General features: G+C 49.9%; 1 protein-coding gene across 1 annotated transcript in view; it reads left to right on the top strand.

The window, feature by feature from the left end:
* Positions 1-26,481, top strand: part of LOC148518669 (interferon-induced, double-stranded RNA-activated protein kinase-like) — a 116,756-nt gene that overhangs the window by 14,131 nt on the left and 76,144 nt on the right. Inside the window, exon 4 of the mRNA XM_088477430.1 lies at positions 25,679-25,812. Within this exon, the coding sequence (XP_088333556.1) occupies positions 25,679-25,812 (134 nt within the window). The remainder of the gene's footprint in view (positions 1-25,678; positions 25,813-26,481) is intronic.

Below are 26,481 nucleotides of genomic sequence, written 5' to 3' on the forward strand. Positions count from 1 at the left end.
ATCAAATCAGCTTCAGGTAATTTACATCTAAAACAATTAGAGTCCTGCGAAGCCCCAATAAGAAATCTCAATCTAGGAGTTATATATGAGTGATGCAATAGCTTGTAATTCATCTCTGCATACGATGCAGATATTAATTGCTTATTTAATTTAACAAACGCCTTAAGGATATCAGTTATGGACACCTCAGGAAATACATTATGCCATTTGGCCAAGCCAGTTGTTTCCCTGTCTAAACACAAGGAGCGACGTGTATGTGCATAGATAATAGATGTTGTGAGCGTCTTGCCAGGGCAACGGAGCAGCACATCGTCCAACAAACAATCATCTGGTGGTATTCTAGAGAGAGTAGTAGTAGCATAGCTACATACTTGAAAATATACAAATAAGGGTATATTGATATGAGGATGCAATCCCCTGAGTTTATCATAAGTATATACAGTCATTGAAGTTAAAAAAATTTGGTAAATGAATCTAAGACCCTGAAGATCTCATTTGTTAAATAGCTTAGAGAAAAAAAGTATGAAACCCTGGATTATGCCTTAAAGGAAGAAATAAAGATATGTCAGTAGGCATTTTCATTTGAGATCTAGCAAGATTCCAATCTCTACAAGTGGTGTGTAGTAACAAGTTTTGTGCTATATGTGTCGTGTAAGAAGAAGGGTGTGTGTGTAACAGACTCGGTAGTGGTGTGTCAGGGCTAAAGGCTTGTTCCAAAGCAGTATCCGCAAAACTATCTGTGCCTCTGATACAGTCAGCTGCATTCAATTGGATGGTTTTGAGCCCCTAGACTAGGTGGACCTCAAATGTGGTCCTAGATGACTGTTCTGCTTTTGGCGTTTGCTTCTGCTTGGAGAGGTCAGAGCTTGGGGCTTTGTCCAATCACTCTCCCTACTTCTTTTTTTATTACTATTGGGATGTACATTGCACGTAGTTGGTATCTTCTACAAATGGTGGTCTCAGTATTTCACGTTTATTAGCCAGTGGGGTTCTTGTTTGGTTTGCTGCAGATGCATCTTCACCATCTCCGGATGTGGTTAGGCTTGCTTGAGTCATGTTCTCTTAATGCTTCCATGCTACAACAGATTCTTTGTTGGTGCTCTGATACCTCAATTCAGGTCTGGCCTGCGTCTCAAAGGCCTTTTCCGTTGGCTCCATCTGTTATCGTCTGGTTTATGTCGCCCTTGGTCTATTTCCACCTAGCTTCCTCTCTGCTCATTCTATGCATTTAATGGGGTTCTCAGGTGCTGTCAGGTGAGGAGTTTCTGGTTTTCTTCTTTGCCGTGCGGTTGTTGGTCCACGGCTCATACTTTTGTTATGTTCTCTGGTTGTTCTCTGGCGGTCACTGCTTTATGTTGGTCGCAGGGTTCTGCAAGTTATTCAGCACCTTCTCACCCGGGAGGTCAGCTTTGTGACGTTCCCATTGTATATACTCCAGTGTCCTAGTTCACTCTAGGTGGACCTAGAGCTAGGGCACCTCTGCATGCGTGCGCCCGAAAAGGGGTGTGACCAATGAAAAGGGGGCGTGTCTTTATGACGTGTCCTCTCTTCGTCACTGTTGGGGCGTGCCCGGCACTTACGGACGTTTCAGTCAGTCCCCAAGCACAACATCCATTCACCATTGTGCCATTTTCCCCACCCGCGGGACACTGCGGCCGCGGGTGGAGGACAGAACCTGCAGGCTGTTTCAGCGGGGTGCTGCGCTGGAGGGCAGGGTGCCTTCTGCCCTTCAGAAATAGGGCAGGGCGTGGCGCCCCGCTGAAACAGCCTAGCGGGAACGCTAGTGTCCCCAGTGGATGATGGAGAAAACAGGATTTTGGTACTTACCGATAAATCCTTTTCTCCGATTCCATAGGGGACACTGGACGCCCTCCCACCGCTGTTCCTCGCTGCTTTCTTCTCTGGTGTGTTTGCAGCTGTATCTTGCCATCTGCAGCGTGTCTATGCTCTGTTTCTGTACTTGAAACTTTCTACTTCAGGGTCCATAGGGTATCCACAGGATACCTTGGGGTATAGGTGTGACGTCAGTCGCAGGGCACCAAAGAGTTAAGCTTTCAGCCTCCCAGGATGCACTAGGTCCCCCCCCTATACCCCGCCCCCAGGCCAAGGCACCTCAGTTTTAGTTTGGTGCCCGGCCGGAGTCGGGTGCACCTGTTGGAGTGGGGGCTAGAAGAGCCCCTGAAGCTTATTCTTCATGCAGCTGTGGCTGCACAACTGGATGAACAGCATGGACAGTCAGTCCTGACGTCCATGCTGTCTTCCCTACACCCCGCCGGTACCAGAACGCCGGTACTGATCCGGGGATGCTGGTGGGCGTCTGGGGTCACAGCTAGCGGTGACCCCAGATGCTCCGGACCATGGCCGGATTCAAGGGGGACAGAGGTAAGCAGCGGGGTCCCGCGGTGGGTCCCCGCTGATCACATGGTCCTAAGTCCCCAGGCAGGGGGCTCCCTGGGGACTGGCTGCAGCGTGGAGCCAGGCGACCAACCTGCGCTTCCACTACCCCCTGGGACAGCGGACCGCAGCAGAGCGGTAGCGCTGCGGCGTCCCAGGGGTTAAATGCATGCCAGGGGAGCGCGCCTTCCCTGTCTCACAGCCGGCGCCTCCCCCGCTGCACACAGCCCTCTCTGCACTGTGCTGACTGGTCCTGTGTCAGCGCTCCTCCCCCAGGCCAGCTTCTCTCTGCTCCTCGGCGGCCATCTTCTCTGCAACGCATGGTGAACGCTGCTGGAAGTCTGGAAGGAAGCATCGTGGTCTGGGTCCCCCCGCATACCTCTCCTCCGCTGTGGCTCAGGTCTGTGTATGCAGCGCTGTGTCCTACCAGGCCCTGTGTCTGTGTAGTTGAGTGATCAGCGCTGTTAGTGCAGGAATTGTTATTTCTCTGCATTGTATGTGACTGTGCTAGCGCTGCCTGTAACTATTCTTCACTAAACTGTCAGCTTTATTACTGTCCCTGTTCTTTCTGCTAAAGCCCTTGCGGTGCGGTGCTGCAGGGTGGTCTCTCGCCTATTTAATACTTAATTGGTGAGAGAGGTCACATACGTGGTGCCATCATGTCTGAAAGTGATTTTCCCCTCCGGCTACAGTGTACCACGTGCAAAGTACCGTTAGCGGAGGGGGAGGGTAGCGCGGAGGGCCTTTGCCGGCAGTGTTGTCCATGGCGCGGCCTATTACGGTTACAGCACCGGTACAGGAGCCGCCCTGGGCTTGTTTCGCTCAGGCGTTAACAGCTTTAGTGGGCCAGTTAGCTCCGCAGCCCGCGTTTACTCCGATGGGTTTGTCCCAGCAGTCTGTGGTGTCGTCACCCATGCAGGGGTTCCCACGACAATTGGTGGTACCCCACAGTCTCCCTATTACCCCGCTCCCGGGTTCTCAGGAGCCAGCGTGGGTTAACTCCCTGACGAGTTCTTTACAGCACTTGTCGGATGTATTGCAAGGGGAGTCTGTGATGCGGCCTCATAAAAGGCCGGTGGCGTCTCTGTCCGCTCCTTATGAGGATGACGAAGGGACGTCTGATGATGGGGAGATTCTGGATCCTTACGATCAGGAACCTTTCCATACTAAGGACGCTGATGCTAAGTCCAAAGTATATATTCCTGGACTTATTCGGGCGGTCCGCACAGCCTTGGTGATTGAGGACGAAGTTCCCCCAGCGGCTAAATCTAAGTATGCCTTTTTCAAAGATGTGAAGGGCGATGCCACAGTCTTTCCTCTTTCGGGTCAGTTGGTGGACCATTTAGAGGAGGCGTGGAAACAACCTGGCAAAAGATACCAGCCGCAGAGACGCCTGGCGGTGGCTTATCCGTTCGCGGATAATTATTTTGCTAAGTGTGAATCCCCTCCACAGGTGGATTCTCACGTGACCCGTCTTGTCCGTAGTGCCACATTGCCGATGCCATCCATGTCCTCCCTTAAGGATGCTACGGACCGCAAGGTAGAAATCTGCCTGAAGTCCGCTTATTCCCTTGCAGGGGGGGCAGCACGGCCGGCTATGGCCATTTGCTGGGTTGCCAGAGCGATGGAGCGCTGGGCGGATTCATTAGAGGCTTCTTTTGAATCCGACTGTCCGGCCGAACAAGCGGAGTTGATTGGCAATCTCCGTGATTCGGCCACCTACATCAACGAGGCGGCTCTAGACATTAGTACTCTGGTGTCTAGAATTTCTTCAGCAGCGGTAGCTGCTCGTCGCACCTTGTGGCTGCGATCCTGGAAGGCGGACGCAGATCCAAGAAAGGTCTGGAAGCGTTGCCGTTTACCGGAGAAGTTCTCTTCGGTCCGGATCTGGATAAGATTGTGGCCACGCTGGCGGCAGCCAAATCTGCTTGTCTCCCGTCGGCCGCTGCTCCTTCTGGTTCTGGACCATCGTCCTTTCGGTCATCTAGGGCCCAGGGCAGGCCCAAACCACAGTCGTTTCCTCGACAGGCTGGCCCTAAGAAATCGGGCAAGCCCCGGAAACAGGCATGGAGTACCAGACGTCCGGCCCCCAAGCCAGATGACAAGCCTGCGGCCTGACGGTCCGGGTCTCCCCTTGGGGGATCCCAGGGTGGGAGGCCGCCTGCTGCAGTTCTCCCGGTGTTGGTCGTTCACTACGACAGACACTTGGGTTCTGGAGGTGGTCTCTCACGGGTACGCCCTCTCCTTCCGGCACAGACCCCCGGCTCGATTCTTCACCACGGGTCTACCATCAGACCGGAACAAGGCTACGGAGCTGCGGAAGGTATTGCACACTATGCTCCAGGCTGGAGTTATAGTGCCTGTTCCATTCTCCCAGAGGGGCCAGGGTTTCTATTCAAATCTATTTTTGGTACAGAAACCCAATGGGTCATATCGTCCGATTCTCAACCTCAAAGCACTCAACAAGTCTTTGCGGGTCCCGAAGTTTCGGATGGAGACCCTACGGTCCATCATTCTGGCGCTGGAACCTGGGGACTACATGGTGTCATTGGACATACAGGACGCTATGGCGGTCATGGCGGCTTCTCTGCGGCTGCAAGGAGTCCGCATGTTGCCGTACTTGGACGACCTGTTATTGGTGGCAGGATCTCCAGAGCTCCTGTTACACCACTTGGACCTGACCATTGCACTGCTGCAACGGCACGGCTGGCTAATTAACTGGCAGAAGTCCACTCTAATCCCGTCTCGGAGGATTCTGCATCTTGGAGCCTTATTGGACTCGGGACAGCAAAGGATCTTCGTGACGGAGGACAAGATCTCTGCTTTACAGTCAAGGGTGCGCAGTTGTCTGCACAGCCGCCGGGTGTCCTTACACTCGGCGATGAGGTTACTGGGCTCCATGGTGTCGGTGTTCGACATGGTGGAATACGCCCAGTTTCACTCTAGACCTCTGCAGCACCTGATCCTGTCCAAGTGGAACGGGCTGCCTCAGTCTCTGAAGTTCCAGACGATTGTGCTCACCCCGGAGGTTCGCCTGTCCCTTGCGTGGTGGTTAAAGATGACCCACCTCAACAAGGGACGTCCGTTCTGGGTTCCAAATTGGGTCCTGTTGACAACGGACGCCAGTCTTCGAGGCTGGGGAGCAGTTTCGGGTCCACACTTGTTCCAGGGCAGGTGGACACCGACAGAAGCGGAGCTTCCAATAAATATCTTGGAACTCCGTGCGGTCTTCAATGCTCTCCTGCAGGCACAGCGGTTTCTCCAGGGTCACCCGGTGCAGGTCCAGTCGGACAATGCTACCACCGTGGCCTACATAAACAGGCAAGGAGGAACTCGCAGTCGGGCGGCTCTCGTAGAGGTCTCTCGGATCCTGGTTTGGGCGGAGCGCAATCTTCCGGCCATATCAGCGGTCTTCATCCCGGGAGTGCTAAATTGGGAGGCGGACTTTCTAAGTCGCCAGGACGTTCATCCAGGGGAATGGTCCCTGCACCCGGACGTTTTTCAACTACTGGTGGACAGGTGGGGTCTTCCAGAAATCGACCTCATGGCGTCCCGGCACAACAACAAGTTGCCGGTGTACGGGTCTCGCACAAGAGACGAAGGGGCGTCTCTGGTGGATGCTCTGTCCGTCCGGTGGACGTTCAGGTTCGCATACCTGTTCCCTCCGGTCTCCCTTCTTCCACGGGTAATCCGGAAATTCAAACAGGAAGGAGGGACGCTCCTGTTGATAGCTCCCGCGTGGCCCAGACGGCACTGGTTCTCAGACCTTCAGGGTCTGTCCGTGGACAGTCCTCTGCGGTTGCCGCTACGACCGGACCTTCTGTCTCAGGGTCCTTGTCTTCACCCGGACCTGACTCGGCTGTCTTTGGCGGCGTGGCTGTTGAGACGGCCATGCTGAGGTCCTGGGGGTTTGCCAGCTCTATGCTGTGTACCATGTTACGAGCTCGGAAACCGTCTTCCGCGAGGATATACCATCGCGTGTGGCATACGTTCTTCCAGTGGTGTCGACCGAGAGGTTATGCACCGCGGGAGTTTCGTCTGTCTCGGATTCTCGCCTTCCTGCAAGCGGGACTAGATCATGGGCTTCGCCTTGCTTCTTTGAAGGTACAGGTTTCGGCCCTATCTGTCTGGTTTCACCGTAGGATTGCTACAATCCCGGATGTGCGCACCTTTATGCAAGGTGTTCTCCGTATTCAGCCGCCCTTTGTTCCACCTGTGGCGCCTTGGGATTTGGCTGTGGTCCTGAGGACTCTCCAAGGACCGCCGTTTGAACCACTGGGCTCAGTGGATATTAAATGGCTAACAGCTAAGACTGTTTTCCTTCTGGCCGTTGCTTCAGCCAGACGTGTTTCTGAGTTAGGGGCTCTTTCTTGTAGACCCCCTTTCTTGGTTTTTTTCATGGGAACAGGGCAGTGCTCCGCACTCGGCCCGAGTTTCTCCCCAAAGTTGTTTCCCAGTTTCAGGTTAACGAGGAAATAGTTGTTCCGGCCTTTAACTCACCGGGTCTTTCCGTGGGTGAGGCCTCTTTGGATGTTGTGCGGGCCTTAAGGACTTATGTGGACCGCACTTCTTTGTTTAGGAAGTCGGACGCTTTGTTGTCCTCTATGGCTTCTGTAAAAAGGGTTGGCCTGCTTCAAAGCAAACTTTGGCAGCCTGGATCCGTATGGCTATTTCTGAAGCTTATCTTCATGAAGGCCTACCGGTCCCTCCTTCTCTGAAGGCTCATTCCACTAGGTCTGTGGGTCCTTCGTGGGCAGCTTGACGTGGTGCCTCGGCAGTTCAGATCTGCAAGGCTGCTACGTGGTCTTCTGTCCATACCTTCGTGAGGTATTACAGGTTTGACACCTTCGCCTCTCAGGATGCTTCCTTCGGGCGGCGGATTCTCCTTTCTGCACAGGAGCGTCCCCACCCTTAAAGGATACTGCTTTGGGACATCCCCAAGGTATCCTGTGGATACCCTATGGACCCTGAAGTAGAAAATATGAGATATGGTAAGAACTTACCCTTGTTATCTCTATTTCTACGAAGTCCATAGGGTTCCACAGGACTCCCGCCCTGTCGCACCTGTGCTGCAGATGGGCTTTGCTCTGGTCACCGGTTTTCCGTCTCCCTCTGGTGAGAATGTGATTCTTGTATGTGTCCAGATCTTTGTTCTCTCTCTTCCTTCTCCTCCTCCGGCCTATGGCTTGGTAACTAACTGAGGTGCCTTGGCCTGGGGGCGGGGTATAGGGGGGGGACCTAGTGCATCCTGGGAGGCTGAAAGCTTAACTCTTTGGTGCCCTGCGACTGACGTCACACCTATACCCCAAGGTATCCTGTGGAACCCTATGGACTTCGTAGAAATAGAGATAACAAGGGTAAGTTCTTACCATATCTCATATTTTTTGCTGGGTTGGTTCCTCCTTCTCCTGTTTTCCTTCCTATGCTTTCTCTCCATCTCTGCTCAGGCTTGGTGAATCTTAACTGAGGCCAGTGGGGTATAGAGGGGGAGGAACCAACTTCTATTTTTATTTAAAGTGCCAAGTTCCACTCATCACCCGTCTATACCCCATTGTACATACACTAGTGCCCCCTATGGAATCGGAGAAAGGGATTTATCTGTAACTACCAAAATCCTATTACATACACACACATTCATATGACCACACTACAGTACAACAACCCATCAATGCACTAATTAATGTAAAATTCTAAAATTTAACACAATTATAATAATAATGGATAGCTACTCCTGTATGATCCGTGTCAGAAACGGAACTTAAAAACAGATATGAAAACACAAAGTAATGTGCATACTTTGAAATGAATAAGTAAAGCTTATCGTTTGTCTTTGACACTTTTCAGCCTGATTCTGAGTTGGGAGTAAAACAAATCGCAAGTAACTGCGCACCACCTGCAATGCAACAGGGTTTTGCCAATTTGCTCTTTTATTTGCTTCACTCCAGACTCAGAATCAGGCACTGAATGTTCTTCACTGTCACTCAGAAGAGCCAGATAATAAATAGACCTTGTATGAATTTGATATATCTGACATCAGAGTCCAGCACCAAAAAACACCAGAAAATATCATTGTGTAGTATTTCAGGTTTAATATAACATTAATACGATTAAAAACTCATGTGCATATCACATAAGATCACCCAAATCATAAAGGAATTAAACCATTTACAAACAGCATTAAGAAGCCCCAAGCCTGCATGGGACTTCAGTATGATGATGTTGTCCTGAACCATCCAACACATTTTGCTTTTACCAACTTCCTCAAGAATATGGTTCCCAGTAAAACAATAGTGCTAAAATACAGCTGTTAATTAACATTAACAAATCACAGCAAACAACTCTAAAACATAGTCAAATAATAATGGTGTGGCTACTAGAAAATGGCCCATTATGTACTCAAAATATACAAATCTATAAAGAAAATGTAATTAATTAAAATTTAACAAAATACTGTAATTGTTAATACTATTCATCTTCTACATGGTACATATAGAAATGCCAAGTAACTAATTCACCCTGTGAAAAAATATGAAAACTGGTATAAATGATTTACACAAAATGGTGACCGTTACTCTAGACTTACACACATGATGCTGGGGATCCAGAGGAGGACCACAGACTTTTGGTGATCAAATTTAATTTGACATATCTCACCCAAAATTGAATCCAGGTGATCTTTTATGTAATGACTTTCCTTCAAATCCATTTTTTTATTGCCATATATATTAATAGTCTGGTAAAGTGTTCCGGTTTGTTTACCAACAGTGCTGACTTCAAGAACTGATGTTAAAGTAACTTTCCTTCAGCATTAGGGATCACAGGTAGTGAGTTTTGTCACCCCTAGAGGGCAGGGCATGCAACTTTATTGTAACAATGTTAAATTTTTTTTACAGTAATTAAAATGCAGAGTTCTATTGTAATGAATAGTGAGTGACAGGTCTATCAGGTTTTCAAATTGAGCTGACAGGTAAGGCTAGCCTGTGCAGCTTACATGTAGTCTGGTTGGGAACAACTTTAACATTTTCTTATCTTTCCAAAGTGAACTCTTATTGATTTGACCACATTTTTCCTGTTTTCTTGTCATTGATTTCTTAATTATCTTTTTTATGCAACCCAACACAAGCATATTGGAAGGTATATGTCTTAATTTTTGGGCTATTAAATATGTGATAAGTGGTATCTATATATACAGTACTGTGCAAAGGTTTTAGGCAGGTGTGCAAAAAATGCTGCTAAGTAAGAATGCTTTCAAAAATAGAAGTGTTTATTTTTACCAATTAAAATTCAAAGTGAATGAACAGAAGAGAAATGTAAATCAGATCAATATTTGCTGTGGTCACCCTTTGCCTTCAAATCAGCATCAATTTTTCTAGGTACACTTGCACAGAGTTTTTGAAGGAACTCGGCACATAGGTTGTTCCAAACATCTTGGAGAACTAACCACAGATCTTCTGTGTGTAATCCCAGACAGACTCGATGAAGTTGAGGTCAGGGCTCTGTGGGGGATATATCATGTTTTTCAGGACTCCTTATTCTTCTTTACGCTGAAGATAGTTCTTAATGACATTGGCTGTATGTTTGGGGTTATTGTCCTGCTGCAGAATAAATTTAGAGCCAATCAGACACCTCCCTGATGGTATTGCATGTATTTATCAGCATTGAGGACATCATTAATTCTGACCAAATCCCCAACTTCATTTGCTGAAATGCAGCCCCAAACTTGCAAGGAACCTCCACCATGCTTCACTGTTGCCTGCAGACACTCACGATTGTACTGCTCTCCATATCTATCTATCTATATACATGGGTTGGGTACGGGATCCCGGCTGTCAGAATTCCGACACCGGCATCCTGGCAGGGTTAAAATTAGGGGTGTGCACCGGCCACTTTTCGTGTTTTGTGTTTTGGTTTTGGATCTGGATCTTTCTTCGTGTTTTGGATCTGGATTGGTTTTGCCAAAACCACCCTTCCGTGTTTTGGGTTCTGGGTTTTGTGTTTTGGATCTGTATTTTTTTTTAAAAAAGCATAAAAACAGCTAAAATCACAGAATTTGTAGGTTTTTCTGCTCCTATGCTATTATTAACCTCAATAACCTTAATTTCCACTCATTTCCAGTCTATTCTGAACACCTCACACCTCACAATAGTGTTTTTATGTCCAAAACGTTGCACCGAGGTAGCTGGATGACTATGCTAAGCGACACGAGTGGGCGGCACAAACACGTGACCCATCTAGGCGTGAAACTGCAGTGGCAGACAGGATGGCAGTTTGAAAAACTAGGCCCCAAACTGTACATAATGCAAAGAAAAAAAAGAGGTGCAAGATGGAATTGTCCTTGGGCCCTCCCACCCACCCTTATGTTGTATAAACAGGACATGCACACTTTAACAAACCAATCATTTCAGCGCCAGGGTCTGCCACACAACTGTGGCTGAAATGATTGGTTCGTTTGGGCCCCCACAAAACAAGCTGGCAATTAATGTGTCCCTGCACAAACTGGCTCTATGGAGGCAAGATGTCATCCTCATCCTCCTCATCCACCGATTCCTCACCCTCTTCAGTGTGTACATCCTCATCCTCACAAAGTATTAACTCGTCCCCACTTGAATCCACCACCACAGGTCCCTCTGTACCTTCTGGAGGCTGGTCTCCCTGGAAGAGCTGATAATTCATTTTGATGAACATCATCTTCTCCACATTCTGTGGAAGCAACCTCCTACGCCTTTCGCTGACAAGGTTCCCGGCTGCACTAAACACTCTTTCGGAGTACACACTGGAGGGGGGGCAACTCAGGTAAAATAGAGCCAGTTTGTACAGGGGCCTCCAAATTGCCTCTTTTTCCTGCCAGTACAGGTATGGACTGTCTGCCATGCCTACTTGGATGCTGTCACCGATGTAATCCTCCACCATTCTGTCAATGGTGACAGTATCATATGCAGTGACAGTAGACATGTCAGAAATTGTTGCCAGGTCCTTCAGTCCGGACCAGATGTCCAAACTTGGTCCTGCCTGTCCTGCATCACCGCCAGCGGGTTGCTTAGGATACCTAAGTTTTTTCCTGGCAGCCCCAGTTGCAGGAGAAAATGAAGAAGGAGCTGTTGACGTGTCACGTTCCGCTTCAGCTGACAGTGTGTTCACCAGCAGGTCTTTGCACCTCTGCAGGCTTGTGTCGGCCGGAAAGAGAGACACCACATAGGCTTTAAACCTAGGATCGAGCACGGTGGCCAAAATGTAGTGGTCTGATTTCAACAGATTGACCACCCTGGAATCCTGGCAAAGCGAATGAAGGGCTTCATCCACAAGTCCCACATGCCGAGCGGAATCGCTCCGTCTTAGCTCCTCCTTCACTTTCTCCAGCTGCTTCTGCAAAAGCCTGATGAGGGGAATGACCTGACTCAAGCTGGCAGTGTCTGAACTGACTTCACGTGTGGCAAGTTCGAAGGGCTGGAGAACCTTGCACAACACGGAAATCATTCTCCACTGCGCTTGAGTCAGGTGCATACCCCCTCCTTTGCCTATGTCATAGGTGGATGTATAGGCTTGTATGGCCTTTTGCTGCTCCTCCATCCTCTGAAGCATATAGAGGGTTGAGTTCCACCGTGTCACAACCTCTTGCTTCAGGTGATGGCGGGGCAGGTTCAAGAGTGTTTGCTGGCGCTCCAGTCTTCGGCACGCAGTCGCTGAATGGCGAAAGTGGCCAGAAATTTTTCGGGCCACCCAAAGCGTCTCCTGCACGCCCCTGTCGCTTTTCAGAAAATTCTGCACCACCAAGTTTATTGTGTGAGCAAAACATGGGACGTGCTGGAATTTGCCCAGATGTAATGCCCGCACAATATTGGTGGCGTTGTCAGATATCACAAATCCCCAGGAGAGTCTAAGTGGGGTAAGCCACTGGGCGATGATTTCCCTCAGTTTCTCTAAGAGGTTGTCGGCGGTGTGCCTCTTACTGAAACCGGTGATACACAGCGTAGCCTGCCTTGTAACGAGCTGGCGTTTCTGAGATGCTGCTACTGGTGACGCTGCTGCTGTTGCTGCGTAAGGTGATACATCTACCCAGTGGGCTGTCACAGTCATATAGTCCTTAGTCTGCCCTGTTCCACTTGTCCACATGTCCGTGGTTAAGTGGACATTGTGTACAACGGCATTTTTCAGGACACTGAGGACACTTTTTCTGACGTTTCTGTACAGTCTCGGTATCGCCTGCCTAGTGAAGTGGAATCTAGACGGTATTTGGAACCGGGGACACACTACCTCCATCAATTGTCTAAATCCCACTGCACTAATGGCGGATACCGGACGCACGTCTAACACCAACATAGCAGTCAAGGCCTCAGTTATACGTTTTGCTTCAGGATGACTGCTGTCGTACTTCATCCTCCTCGCTAAGGACTGTTGGAGGGTCAATTGTTTAGTAAAAGTAGTGGTGTTCCTACTTCCTCTCTGGGATGATGAACGACTCCCAGCAGCAGCAACAGCAGCAGCGGCAGCAGTAGGCGTAGCAATGCAGGATCCTCCAGAGGAATCCCGGATAGGAGAGTCAGTCATGCCAGTGACATGGCCTGCAGGACTACTTCCGATCCTGACTAAGGAGGAAATTGACGAGGAGGGAGTTGACGGTGTGGTTTGCAGGCGCTTGGATACAACAGGACAACGGGATTTAGGTGTCCCTGGACTGCTTACGGTCTTAGCCAAAGTTTCTGAACTTGACAGTAACTTTTTATGAACGCGCTGCAGGTGCCGTATAAGGGAGGATGTTCCTAGGTGGTTGACGTCCCTACCCCTACTTATTTCACCTTTACATATGGTACATATGGCAAGACAGTTGTTGTCCGGATTTGGATAGAAATATTGCCAGACCAAAGAGGTGGAATGTTTGGTCTTCTGCCCAGGCATGACCGTGATGGGCTTTTTCATCCCACGGACAACAACTGTCTCCCCCGGAGCCTGATTTAAACAAACCACATCACCATCAGAATCCTCCTCGCCAACTTCCTCCTCAGCGCCAGCTACACCAGTATCCTCATCCTGTTGTACTTCAACAGTGACATCTTCAATTTGCATATCAGCAAGTGGACTGTGGGTGCTCCTTTCAGCACTTGCAGGGGGCATGCAAATGGTGGAAAGAGCCACCTCTTCCCGTCCAGTGCTGGGAAGGTCAGGCATCGCAACCACCACCACACTTGGACTCTCCTTGGGGATTTGTGATATCTTCTTAGAAAGCACAGTTCTTCGCTGTGCTTTTGCCAGCTTAACTCTTTTGATTTTTTTAGTGGGAGGAGGGCTTCCATCGTCATGTGAAGCTGAACCACTAGTCATGAACATACTAGGGATCGACCTTAGCCGTTCCTTGCCACTCCGTGTCGTAAATGGCATATTGGCAAGTTTACGTTTCTCTTCAGCTGATTTAAATGTCTTTTTCAAGGTCATTTTCCTGAACTTTGCCATTTGGGATTGTATGTGCCCTCTACTATGACATTGGGCATCGGCCTTGGCAGACGACGTTGATGGCATGTTATCGTCTATGTCATGACTAGTGGCAGCAGCTTCAGCACTAGGAGGAAGTGGTTCTTGATCTTTCTCTATTTTATTTTTATCGGAGAAAGTTTGGTCCTCCATTTATGTTATATCGATTTGATATATACGTGCGGCTAAACACAGAAAATAATTTTTTTTTTGGTTTGGACTGGAGTGTACTTTGTGGGTTACAGCACCCTTTAACGGTCAAGCCAGCCGGCCCTTTACTTATGACACAGGCGCACTCTTGGCACTACTTTGTTGATGCACGTGCGGCTACTGCGCACACAATTCACAAACACAGAAAATAATTTTTTTTTGGTTTGGCCTGGAGTGTACTTTCGGGGGTTACAGCACCCTTTAACGGTCAAGCCAGCCGGCCCTTTACTTATGACACAGGCGCACTCTTGGCACTACTTTGTTGATGCACGTGCGGCTACTGCGCACACAATTCACAAACACAGAAAATAATTTTTTTTTGGTTTGGCCTGGAGTGTACTTTCGGGGGTTACAGCACCCTTTAACGGTCAAGCCAGCCGGCCCTTTACTTATGACACAGGCGCACTCTTGGCACTACTTTGTTGATGCACGTGCGGCTACTGCGCACACAATTCACAAACACAGAAAATAATTTTTTTTTGGTTTGGACTGGAGTGTACTTTCGGGGGTTACAGCACCCTTTAACGGTCAAGCCAGCCGGCCCTTTACTTATGACACAGGCGCACGCTTGGCACTACTTTGTTGATGCACGTGCGGCTACTGCGCACACAATTCACAAACACAGAAAATAATTTTTTTTTTGGTTTGGACTGGAGTGTACTTTCGGGGGTTACAGCACCCTTAACGGTCAAGCCAGCCGGCCCTTTACTTATGACACAGGCGCACGCTTGGCACTACTTTGTTGATGCACGTGCGGCTACTGCGCACACAATTCACAAACACAGAAAATAATTTTTTTTTGGTTTGGACTGGAGTGTACTTTGGGGGTTACAGCACCCTTAACGGTCAAGCCAGCCGGCCCTTTACTTATGACACAGGCGCACGCTTGGCACTACTTTGTTGATGCACGTGCGGCTACTGCGCACACAATTCACAAACACAGAAAATAATTTTTTTTTGGTTTGGACTGGAGTGTACTTTCGGGGGTTACAGCACCCTTTAACGGTCAAGCCAGCCGGCCCTTTACTTATGACACAGGCGCACGCTTGGCACTACTTTGTTGATGCACGTGCGGCTACTGCGCACACAATTCACAAACACAGAAAATAATTTTTTTTTGGTTTGGACTGGAGTGTACTTTCGGGGGTTACAGCACCCTTAACGGTCAAGCCAGCCGGCCCTTTACTTATGACACAGGCGCACGCTTGGCACTACTTTGTTGATGCACGTGCGGCTACTGCGCACACAATTCACAAACACAGAAAATAATTTTTTTTTTGGTTTGGACTGGAGTGTACTTTCGGGGGTTACAGCACCCTTAACGGTCAAGCCAGCCGGCCCTTTACTTATGACACAGGCGCACTCTTGGCACTACTTTGTTGATGCACGTGCGGCTACTGCGCACACAATTCACAAACACAGAAAATAATTTTTTTTTGGTTAGGACTGGAGTGTACTTTCGGGGGTTACAGCACCCTTTAACGGTCAAGCCAGCCGGCCCTTTACTTATGACACAGGCGCACGCTTGGCACTACTTTGTTGATGCACGTGCGGCTACTGCGCACACAATTCACAAACACAGAAAATAATTTTTTTTTTGGTTTGGACTGGAGTGTACTTTCGGGGGTTACAGCACCCTTAACGGTCAAGCCAGCCGGCCCTTTACTTATGACACAGGCGCACGCTTGGCACTACTTTGTTGATGCACGTGCGGCTACTGCGCACACAATTCACAAACACAGAAAATAATTTTTTTTTTGGTTTGGACTGGAGTGTACTTGGGGGTTACAGCACCCTTTAACGGTCAAGCCAGCCGGCCCTTTACTTATGACACAGGCGCACGCTTGGCACTACTTTGTTGATGCACGTGCGACTACTGCGCACACAATTCACAAACACAGAAAATAATATTTTTTTTGGTTTGGACTGGAGTGTACTTTCGGGGGTTACAGCACCCTTAACGGTCAAGCCAGCCGGCCCTTTACTTATGACACAGGCGCACGCTTGGCACTACTTTGTTGATGCACGTGCGGCTACTGCGCACACAATTCACAAACACAGAAAATAATTTTTTTTTTGGTTTGGACTGGAGTGTACTTTCGGGGGTTACAGCACCCTTAACGGTCAAGCCAGCCGGCCCTTTACTTATGACACAGGCGCACGCTTGGCACTACTTTGTTGATGCACGTGCGGCTACTGCGCACACAATTCACAAACACAGAAAATAATTTTTTTTTTGGTTTGGACTGGAGTGTACTTGGGGGTTACAGCACCCTTTAACGGTCAAGCCAGCCGGCCCTTTACTTATGACACAGGCGCACGCTTGGCACTACTTTGTTGATGCACGTGCGACTACTGCGCACACAATTCACAAACACAGAAAATAATATTTTTTTTGGTTTGGACTGGAGTGTACTTTCGGGGGTTACAGCACCCTTAACGGTCAAGCCAGCCGGCCCTTTACTTATGACACAGGCGCACGCTTGGCACTACTTTGTTGATGCACGTGCGGCTACTGCGCACACAATTCACAAACACAGAAAATAATTTTTTTTTTGGTTTGGACTGGAGTGTACTTTCGGGGGTTACAGCACCCTTAACGGTCAAGCCAGCCGGCCCTTTACTTATGACACAGGCGCACGCTTGGCACTACTTTGTTGATGCACGTGCGGCTACTGCGCACACAATTCACAAACACAGAAAATAATTTTTTTTTTGGTTTGGACTGGAGTGTACTTTCGGGGGTTACAGCACCCTTAACGGTCAAGCCAGCCGGCCCTTTACTTATGACACAGGCGCACGCTTGGCACTACTTTGTTGATGCACGTGCGGCTACTGCGCACACAATTCACAAACACAGAAAATATATTATTTTTTTAGCACTTGGGGGGAGCACCCCTGATGGACAGAGCACCCCCTGGACAACACTACAGCACTCCTTTAGGACTGGGACACTGCACAGGACTTTGGAGTGGACACAGCCCCTATGGAGAACTGACTGCACAACACAGTCCAGCCAGCCCCTATGGACTTTGAAGTAGTGGACACAGCCCCTATTAACAACAGCAGCACAGCACAACACAGCCAGCCCCTATGGACTTTGAAGTAGTGGACAACAGCAGCACTACACTACACTACACTACACAGCCCTAACTCCCACCCTCCCTCTTCACTGTCCACAGCCGAGTGAGAAAATGGCGCCGACGTGTGTACCTTATATAGGATCCAAAACCCGCGAGACTCGGAAGGCGGGAAGATGACGTTTTGCCTCGATTTCAGATCCGAGTCAGGCGGGAAAAGTCGAGCCTGACTCGGATCGGACTCGGATCGGGGGGGCTCGGGGGGGTTCGGATTTCAGAAATCCGAACCCGCTCACCCCTAGTTAAAATACTGACGGCCGGTAAGTACCCAATCCCTAAACCTAATCCCCCCCCCCCCCGGCGCCCAGATTCTTACACGTGTTGGGATTCCGGCGCTGGCATTTTGAGCACCGTTATCTCGACAGCCAGAATTTCAACTACCTACCATATATACAGTCAGGTGCATAAATATTGGGTCATTGACAGAATTTTCATATTTTGGCCTCTATTCACCACCACAATGGCTTTGAAATGAAACAAACAAGATGTGCTTTAACTGCAGACTTTCAGATTTAATTTTGAGTGTAAATACATCCAAATCAGGTGAACGGTGTAGGAATTATAACGGTTTCTACATGTGCCTCCCACTTTTTAAGGGACCAAAAGTAATGGGACAAACTAAACAATCCTAAATCTAACTTTCACTTTTTAATACTTTATTGCAAATCCTTTGCAGGCAATTACAGCCTGAAGTCTGGAACGCATAGACATCACCAGACGCTGGGTTTCATCCCTGGCGATGCTCTGCCAGGCCTCTACTGCAAATGTCTTCAGTTCCTGCTTGTTCTTGGGGCATTTTCCCTTCATCAAGTGAAATGCATGCTCAATCGGATTCAGGTCAGGGGATTGACTTGGCCATTGCATAACATTCCACTTTTTCTACTTCAGGGTCCATAGGGTATCCACAGGATACCTTGGGGTATAGGTGTGACGTCAGTCGCTGGGCACCATAGAGTTAAGCTTTTCAGCCTCCCAGGATGCACTAGGGTCCCCCTCCTATACCCCGCCCCCGAGCCAAGGCACCTCAGTTTAGTTTGGTGCCCGGCCGGCGTAGGGTGCACCTGTCGGAGTGGGGGGCTAGAAGAGCCCCTGAAGCTTTCTTCAGTGCAGCTGTGGCTGCACATCTGGATGTACAGCATGGACAGTCAGTCCTGACGTCCATGCTGTCTTCCCTACACCCCCGCCGGTACCAGAACGCCGGTACCGATCCGGGGATGCTGGTGAGCATCTGGGGTCACAGCTAGCGGTGACCCCAGATGTTCCGGACCATGGCCGGATCCAAGGGGGACAAAGGTAAGCAGCGGGGTCCCGCGGTGGGTCCCCGCTGGTCACATGGTCCTAAGTCCCCAGGCAGGGGGCTCCCTGGGGACTGGCTGTAGCGTGGAGCCAGGCGACCAACCTGCGCTTTCCACTACCCCCTGGGACAGCGGACCGCAGCAGAGCGGTAGCGCTGCGGCGTCCCAGGGGTTAAATGCATGCCAGGGGAGCGCGCCTTCCCTGTCTCACAGCCGGCGCCTCCCCCGCTGCACACAGCCCTCTCTGCATGCTGCCGACTGGTCCTGTGGCAGCGCTCCTCCCCCAGGCCAGCCTCCTCTCTGCTCCTCGGCGGCCATCTTCTAGAACGCATGGTGAACGCTGCTGGAAGCGCTGGACGGAAGCATCGTGGTCTGGGTCCCCCCGCATACCTCTCCTCCGCTGTGGCTCAGGTCTGTGTATGCAGCGCTGTGTCCTACCAGGCCCTGTGTCTGTGTAGTTGAGTGATCAGCGCTGTTAGTGCAGGAATTGTTATTTCTCTGCATTGTATGTGACTGTGCTAGCGCTGCCTGTAACTTTTCTTCTCTAAACTGTCAGCTTTATTACTGTCCCTGTTCTTCTGCTAAAGCCCTTGCAGTGCGGTGCTGCAGGGTGGTCTCTCGCCTATTTAATACTTAATTGGTGAGAGAGGTCACATACGTGGTGCCATCATGTCTGAAAGTGATTTTCCCCTCCGGCTACAGTGTACCACGTGCAAAGTACCGTTAGCGGAGGGGGAGGGTAGCGCGGAGGGCCTTTGCCGGCAGTGTTTGTCCATGGCGCGGCCTATTACGGTTACAGCACCGGTACAGGAGCCGCCCTGGGCTTGTTTCGCTCAGGCGTTAACAGCTTTAGTGGGCCAGTTAGCTCCGCAGCCCGCGTTTACTCCGATGGGTTTGTCCCAGCAGTCTGTGGTGTCGTCACCCATGCAGGGGTTCCCACGACAATTGGTGGTACCCCACAGTCTCCCTATTTCCCCGCTCCCGGGTTCTCAGGAGCCAGCGTGGGTTAACTCCCTGACGAGTTCTGTACAGCACTTGTCGGATGTGTTGCAAGGGGAGTCTGTGATGCGGCCTCATAAAAGGCCGGTGGCGTCTCTGTCCGCTCCTTATGAGGATGACGAAGGGACGTCTGATGATGGGGAGATTCTGGATCCTTACGATCAGGAACCTCTCCATACTAAGGACGCTGATGCTAAGTCCAGAGTATATATTCCTGGACTTATTCGGGCGGTCCGCACAGCCTTGGTGATTGAGGACGAAGTTCCCCCAGCGGCTAAATCTAAGTATGCCTTTTTCAAAGATGTGAAGGGCGATGCCACAGTCTTTCCTCTTTCGGGTCAGTTGGTGGACCATTTAGAGGAGGCGTGGAAACAACCTGGCAAAAGATACCAGCCGCAGAGACGCCTGGCGGTGGCTTATCCGTTCGCGGATAATTATTTTGCTAAGTGGGAATCCCCTCCACAGGTGGATTCTCACGTGACCCGTCTTGTCCGTAGTGCCACATTGCCGATGCCATCCATGTCCTCCCTTAAGGATGCTACGGACCGCAAGGTAGAAATCTGCCTGAAGTCCGCTTATTCCCTTGCAGGGGGGGCAGCACGGCCGGCTATGGCCATTTGCTGGGTTGCCAGAGCGATGGAGCGCTGGGCGGATTCATTAGAGGCTTCTTTTGAATCCGACTGTCCGGCCGAACAGGCGGAGTTGATTGGCAATCTCCGTGATTCGGCCACCTACATCAACGAGGCGGCTCTAGACATTAGTACTCTGGTGTCTAGAATTTCTTCAGCAGCGGTAGCTGCTTGTCGCACCTTGTGGCTGCGATCCTGGAAGGCGGACGCAGATTCCAAGAAAGGTCTGGAAGCGTTGCCGTTTACCGGAGAAGTTCTCTTCGGTCCGGATCTGGATAAGATTGTGGCCACGCTGGCGGCAGCCAAATCTGCTTGTCTCCCGTCGGCCGCTGCTCCTTCTGGTTCGGGACCATCGTCCTTTCGGTCATCTAGGGCCCAGGGCAGGCCCAAACCACAGTCGTTTCCTCGACAGGCTGGCCCTAAGAAATCGGTCAAGCCCCGGAAGCAGGCATGGAGTACCAGACGTCCGGCCCCCAAGCCAGATGACAAGCCTGCGGCCTGACGGTCCGGGCCTCCCTTTGGGGGATCCCAGGGTGGGAGGCCGCCTGCTACAGTTCGCCCAGTGTTGGTCGACCACTACGACAGACACTTGGGTTCTGGAGGTGGTTTCCCACGGATACGCCCTCTCCTTCCGGCACAGACCCCCGGCTCGCTTCTTCACCACGGGTCTCCCATCAGACCGGAACAAGGCTACGGAGCTGCGGAAGGTATTGCACACTATGCTCCAGGCTGGAGTTATAGTGGCGGTTCCATTCTCCCAGAGGGGCCAGGGTTTCTATTCAAATCTATTTTTGGTACAGAAACCCAATGGGTCATATCGTCCGATTCTCAACCTCAAAGCACTCAACAAGTCTTTGCGGGTCCCGAAGTTTCGGATGGAGACCCTACGGTCCATCATTCTGGCGCTGGAACCTGGGGACTACTTGGTGTCATTGGACATACAGGACGCTTACCTGCATGTCCCTATTCTTTTGCGCCATCAACAGTTCCTCAGGTTAGCAATCCGCAGCGACCACTTCCAGTTTCGGGCGTTACCTTTTGGCCTGGCAACAGCACCACGTGTTTTCACCAAGGTGATGGCGGTCATGGCGGCTTCTCTGCGGCTGCAGGGAGTCCGCATGTTGCCGTATTTGGACGACCTGTTATTGGTGGCAGGATCTCCAGAGCTCCTGTTACGCCACTTGGACCTGACCATTGCACTGCTGCAACGGCACGGCTGGCTAATCAACTGGCAGAAGTCCACTCTAATCCCGTCTCGGAGGATTCTGCATCTTGGAGCCTTATTGGACTCGGGACAGCAAAGGATCTTCGTGACGGAGGACAAGATCTCTGCTTTACAGTCAAGGGTGCGCAGTTGCCTGCACAGCCGCCGGGTGTCCTTACACTCGGCGATGAGGTTACTGGGCTCCATGGTGTCGGTGTTCGACATGGTGGAATACGCCCAGTTTCACTCCAGACCTCTGCAGCACCTGATCCTGTCCAAGTGGAACGGGCTGCCTCAGTCTCTGAAGTCCCAGACGATTGTGCTCACCCAGGAGGTTCGCCTGTCCCTTGCGTGGTGGTTACAGACGACCCACCTCAACAAGGGACGTCCGTTCTGGGTTCCAAATTGGGTCCTGTTGACAACGGACGCCAGTCTTCGGGGCTGGGGAGCAGTTTCGGGTCCACACTTGTTCCAGGGCAGGTGGATGCCGACAGAAGCGGAGCTTCCAATAAATATCTTGGAACTCCGTGCGGTCTTCAATGCTCTCCAGCAGGCACAGCGGTTTCTCCAGGGTCGCCCGGTGCAGGTCCAGTCGGACAACGCTACCACCGTGGCCTACATAAACAGGCAAGGAGGAACTCGCAGTCGGGCGGCTCTCGTAGAGGTCTCTCGGATCCTGGTTTGGGCGGAGCGCAATCTTCCGGCCATATCAGCGGTCCTCATCCCGGGAGTGCTAAATTGGGAGGCGGACTTTCTAAGTCGCCAGGACGTTCATCCGGGGGAATGGTCCCTGCACCCGGACGTTTTTCAACTACTGGTGGACAGGTGGGGTCTTCCAGAAATCGACCTCATGGCGTCCCGGCACAACAACAAGTTGCCGGTGTACGGGTCTCGCACAAGAGACGAAGGGGCGTCTCTGGTGGATGCTCTGTCCGTCCGGTGGACGTTCCGGTTCGCATACCTGTTCCCTCCGGTCTCCCTTCTTCCACGGGTAATCCGGAAATTCAAACAGGAAGGAGGGACGCTCCTGTTGATAGCTCCCGCGTGGCCCAGACGGCACTGGTTCTCAGACCTTCAGGGTCTGTCCGTGGACAGTCCTCTGCGGTTGCCGCTACGACCGGACCTTCTGTCTCAGGGTCCTTGCCTTCACCCAGACCTGACTCGGCTGTCTTTGACGGCGTGGCTGTTGAGACGGCCATGCTGAGGTCCCGGGGGTTTTCCAGCTCTGTGGTGCGTACCATGTTACGAGCTCGGAAACCGTCTTCCGCGAGGATATACCATCGCGTGTGGCATACGTTCTTCCAGTGGTGTCGACCGAGAGGTTATGCACCGCGGGAGTTTCGTCTGTCTCGGATTCTCGCCTTCCTGCAAGCGGGACTAGATCATGGGCTTCGCCTTGCTTCTTTGAAGGTACAGGTTTCGGCCCTATCTGTCTGGTTTCACCGTAGGATTGCTACAATCCCGGATGTGCGCACCTTTATGCAGGGTGTTCTCCGCATTCAGCCGCCCTTTGTTCCACCTGTGGCGCCTTGGGATTTGGCTGTGGTCCTGAGGGCTCTCCAAGGACCGCCGTTTGAACCACTGGGCTCAGTGGATCTTAAATGGCTAACAGCTAAGACTGTTTTCCTTCTGGCCATTGCTTCGGCCAGACGTGTTTCTGAGTTAGGGGCTCTTTCTTGTAGACCCCCTTTCTTGGTTTTTTATGGGAACAGGGCAGTGCTCCGCACTCGGCCCGAGTTTCTTCCCAAAGTTGTTTCCCAGTTTCATGTTAACGAGGAAATAGTTGTTCCGGCCTTTAACTCACCGGGTCTTTCCGTGGGTGAGGCCTCTTTGGATGTTGTGCGGGCCTTAAGGACTTATGTTGACCGCACTTCTTCGTTTAGGAAGTCGGACGCTTTGTTTGTCCTCTATGGCTTCCGTAAAAAGGGTTGGCCTGCTTCAAAGCAAACTTTGGCAGCCTGGATCCGTATGGCTATTTCTGAAGCTTATCTTCATGAAGGCCTACCAGTCCCTCCTTCTCTGAAGGCTCATTCCACTAGGTCTGTGGGTCCTTCGTGGGCAGCTCGACGTGGTGCCTCGGCAGTCAGATCTGCAAGGCTGCTACGTGGTCCTCTGTCCATACCTTCGTGAGGTATTACAGGTTTGACACCTTCGCCTCTCAGGATGCTTCCTTCGGGCGGCGGATTCTCCTTTCTGCACAGGAGCGTCCCCACCCTTAAAGGATACTGCTTTGGGACATCCCCAAGGTATCCTGTGGATACCCTATGGACCCTGAAGTAGAAAATATGAGATATGGTAAGAACTTACCCTTGTTATCTCTATTTCTACGAAGTCCATAGGGTTCCACAGGACTCCCGCCCTGTCGCACCTGTGCTGCAGATGGGCTTTGCTCTGGTCACCGGTTTTCCGTCTCCCTCTGGTGAGAATGTGATTCTTGTATGTGTCCAGATCTTTTTTCTCTCTCTTCCTTCTCCTCCTCCGGCCTATGGCTTGATAACTAACTGAGGTGCCTTGGCTCGGGGGCGGGGTATAGGAGGGGGACCCTAGTGCATCCTGGGAGGCTGAAAAGCTTAACTCTATGGTGCTCAGCGACTGACGTCACACCTATACCCCAAGGTATCCTGTGGAACCCTATGGAATTCGTAGAAATAGAGATAACAAGGGTAAGTTCTTACCATATCTCATATTTTTTCCTAGCCTTAAAAAAACTCTTTGGTTGCTTTTGCAGTATGCTTCGGGTCATTGTCCATCTGCACTGTGAAGCGCCGTCCAATGAGTCCTGAATCATTTGACTGAATATGAGCATATAATATTGCCCGAAACACTTCAGAATTAATTCTGCTGCTTTTGTCAGCAGTCACATCATCAATAAATACAAGGGAACCAGTTCCATTGGCAGCCATACATGCCCACGCCATGACACTACCACCACCAGGCTTCACTGATGAGGTGGTATGTTTTGGATCATGAGCAGTTCCTTTCCTTCTCCATACTCTTCTCTTCCCATCACTCTGGTACAAGTTGATCTTTGTCTCATCTGTCCATAGGATGTTGTTCCAGAACTGTAATGGCTATTTTAGATGTTATTTGGCAAACTCTAATCTGGTCTTCCTGTTTTTGTGGCTCACCAATGGTATACATCTTGTGGTGAACCCTCCATATTCACTCTTGTGAAGTCTTCTCTTGATTATTGACTTTGACACATATACATCTACCTCCTGGAGAGTGTTCTTGATTTGGCCAACTGGTGTGAAGGGGTTTTTCTTCACCAGGGAAATAATTCTTCTGTCATCCACCACAGTTGTTTTCCGTGGTCTTCCGGGTCTTTTGGTGTTGCTGAGCTCTCCGGTGCGCTCTTTCTTTTTAAGAATGTTCCAAACAGTTGACTTGGCCACACCTAATGTTTTTGCTATCTCTCTGATGGGTTTGTTTTGATTTTTCAGCCTAATGATGGCTTGTTTCACTGATAGCGACAGCTCTTTGGATCTCATATTGAGAGTCGACAGCAACTGATTCCAAATGCAAATGTCACACCTAGAATCAACTCCAGACCTTTTACCTGCTTAATTGATAATGAAATAACGAGGGAATAGCCCACACCTGTCCATGAAATAGCTTTTGAGTTGATAGTCCCAATACTTTTGGCCCCTTAAAAAGTGGGAGGCACATATAGAAACCGTTGTAATTCCTACACCTTTCACCTGATTTGGATGTAATTACCCTCAAATTAAATCTGAAAGTCTGCAGTTAAAGCACATCTTGTTTGTTTCATTTCAAAACCGTTGTGGTGGTGAATAGAGGCCAAAATATGAAAATTCTGTCAATGTCCCAATATTTATGCACCTGACTGTATATTTGTGATCAACATCTTTAATCGATAACCCTCCAGTAGCGGATAATGGTCTCCTATTATGGATGCTTTCTTTATTTTGTGTTTTCCAAGCAGAGTTTATTAGTCATTATAAAGAAGTGACCGGCCTGTGCAATAACTTCTTAAAGTATTGCATAATGTATTTGACAGATTAGGGCCTCTGTACACCTATCCGCATTTGCTATAATGACAGGAAGTAACCTCTGCATACTTGGAAACAATGGAGGGGGCTGCAAGAGATTTGCCCACTTTTCCGGGTGACCGTGAGCACCACACGATTTTCAGGAGTCTCCCGCCCATTCCGGGAGAGTCTGCAAGTATGCTCTCTATGGAAGTGGTCTGGTATCTAGAAACAGCCCAACAGTGTTACGTGTAGCTAACACATTTTTTTTTTTTTTTATTACATTGATGTTGTAGATGTGTTTAAGTGAATAAATCACAATTTAAATGACTGGTGAATATCCCATTTGCAGCTTTCCAAAACGGTTGCCATAGTAATAGAGGAGAAAAACTACAAAGGATCGCTTATTTCCTACTGCCTGAAAAATGCAAAGCCCTCACCCATCTTTGAAACACCTGGCCAAACAGGACCACCTCACAATCCTGTGTAAGTTTTTAGAGGGATTCATACATAATTTCCATTTCTTGGAAGAGCGCCTATACTAGTGGTGGATTATCATCAGGTCATTTGGAGTAATAGTCTCAGGCCCAGAGCTGAAAATATATTTAATAAAAAATAGTAAAAATATGTGCTTTATAAAGTGCCTTCTTCAGAGTCCGCTATAAACACATATTGTGGCTTTTTGACACCAAGTTGCATATTAATGCGCATGGGCGAATTTTTTAAAAGTGTTTCTTTTTTGATTTGTACGCTCGTCCAGAGCCTGCATACGACTAGTGGATTGAGGCTGGAATGGGCGTTCATACATGGTTAGAAGGGCATGCAAATTTAGCCAAAGCGCAGTAAAGCTGTAGGGTGGACACGCAGATGCGAAATGCAACTGAGATCGTCATTGAAAAGTCGCAAACGTAGGGCCCTGGGTTGCGGGTGCTGGTGTAAGTTGCACACTGATATTAATTTTGCACATAATTGTAGAAAAAACACACTCATTTATGCAAAAACATATTGAAACTGCTGCAACTTTCTTTAAAATGTCACTTTGCGCTGCAATGAACATGTGTAAAAAACAAAGATTGCTTTCTGCTCAGTTGGGGAAGGGGAATCCTGCACATAAGTGGCAAAATTTGCAAGTGGTGAGCCCAGGTGCAAAAATAT

The sequence above is a fragment of the Taudactylus pleione genome, unplaced genomic scaffold (assembly GCF_031769625.1).
Source record: "Taudactylus pleione unplaced genomic scaffold, aTauple2 ptg000201l, whole genome shotgun sequence".
Taxonomy (NCBI): Eukaryota; Metazoa; Chordata; class Amphibia; order Anura; family Myobatrachidae; genus Taudactylus; species Taudactylus pleione.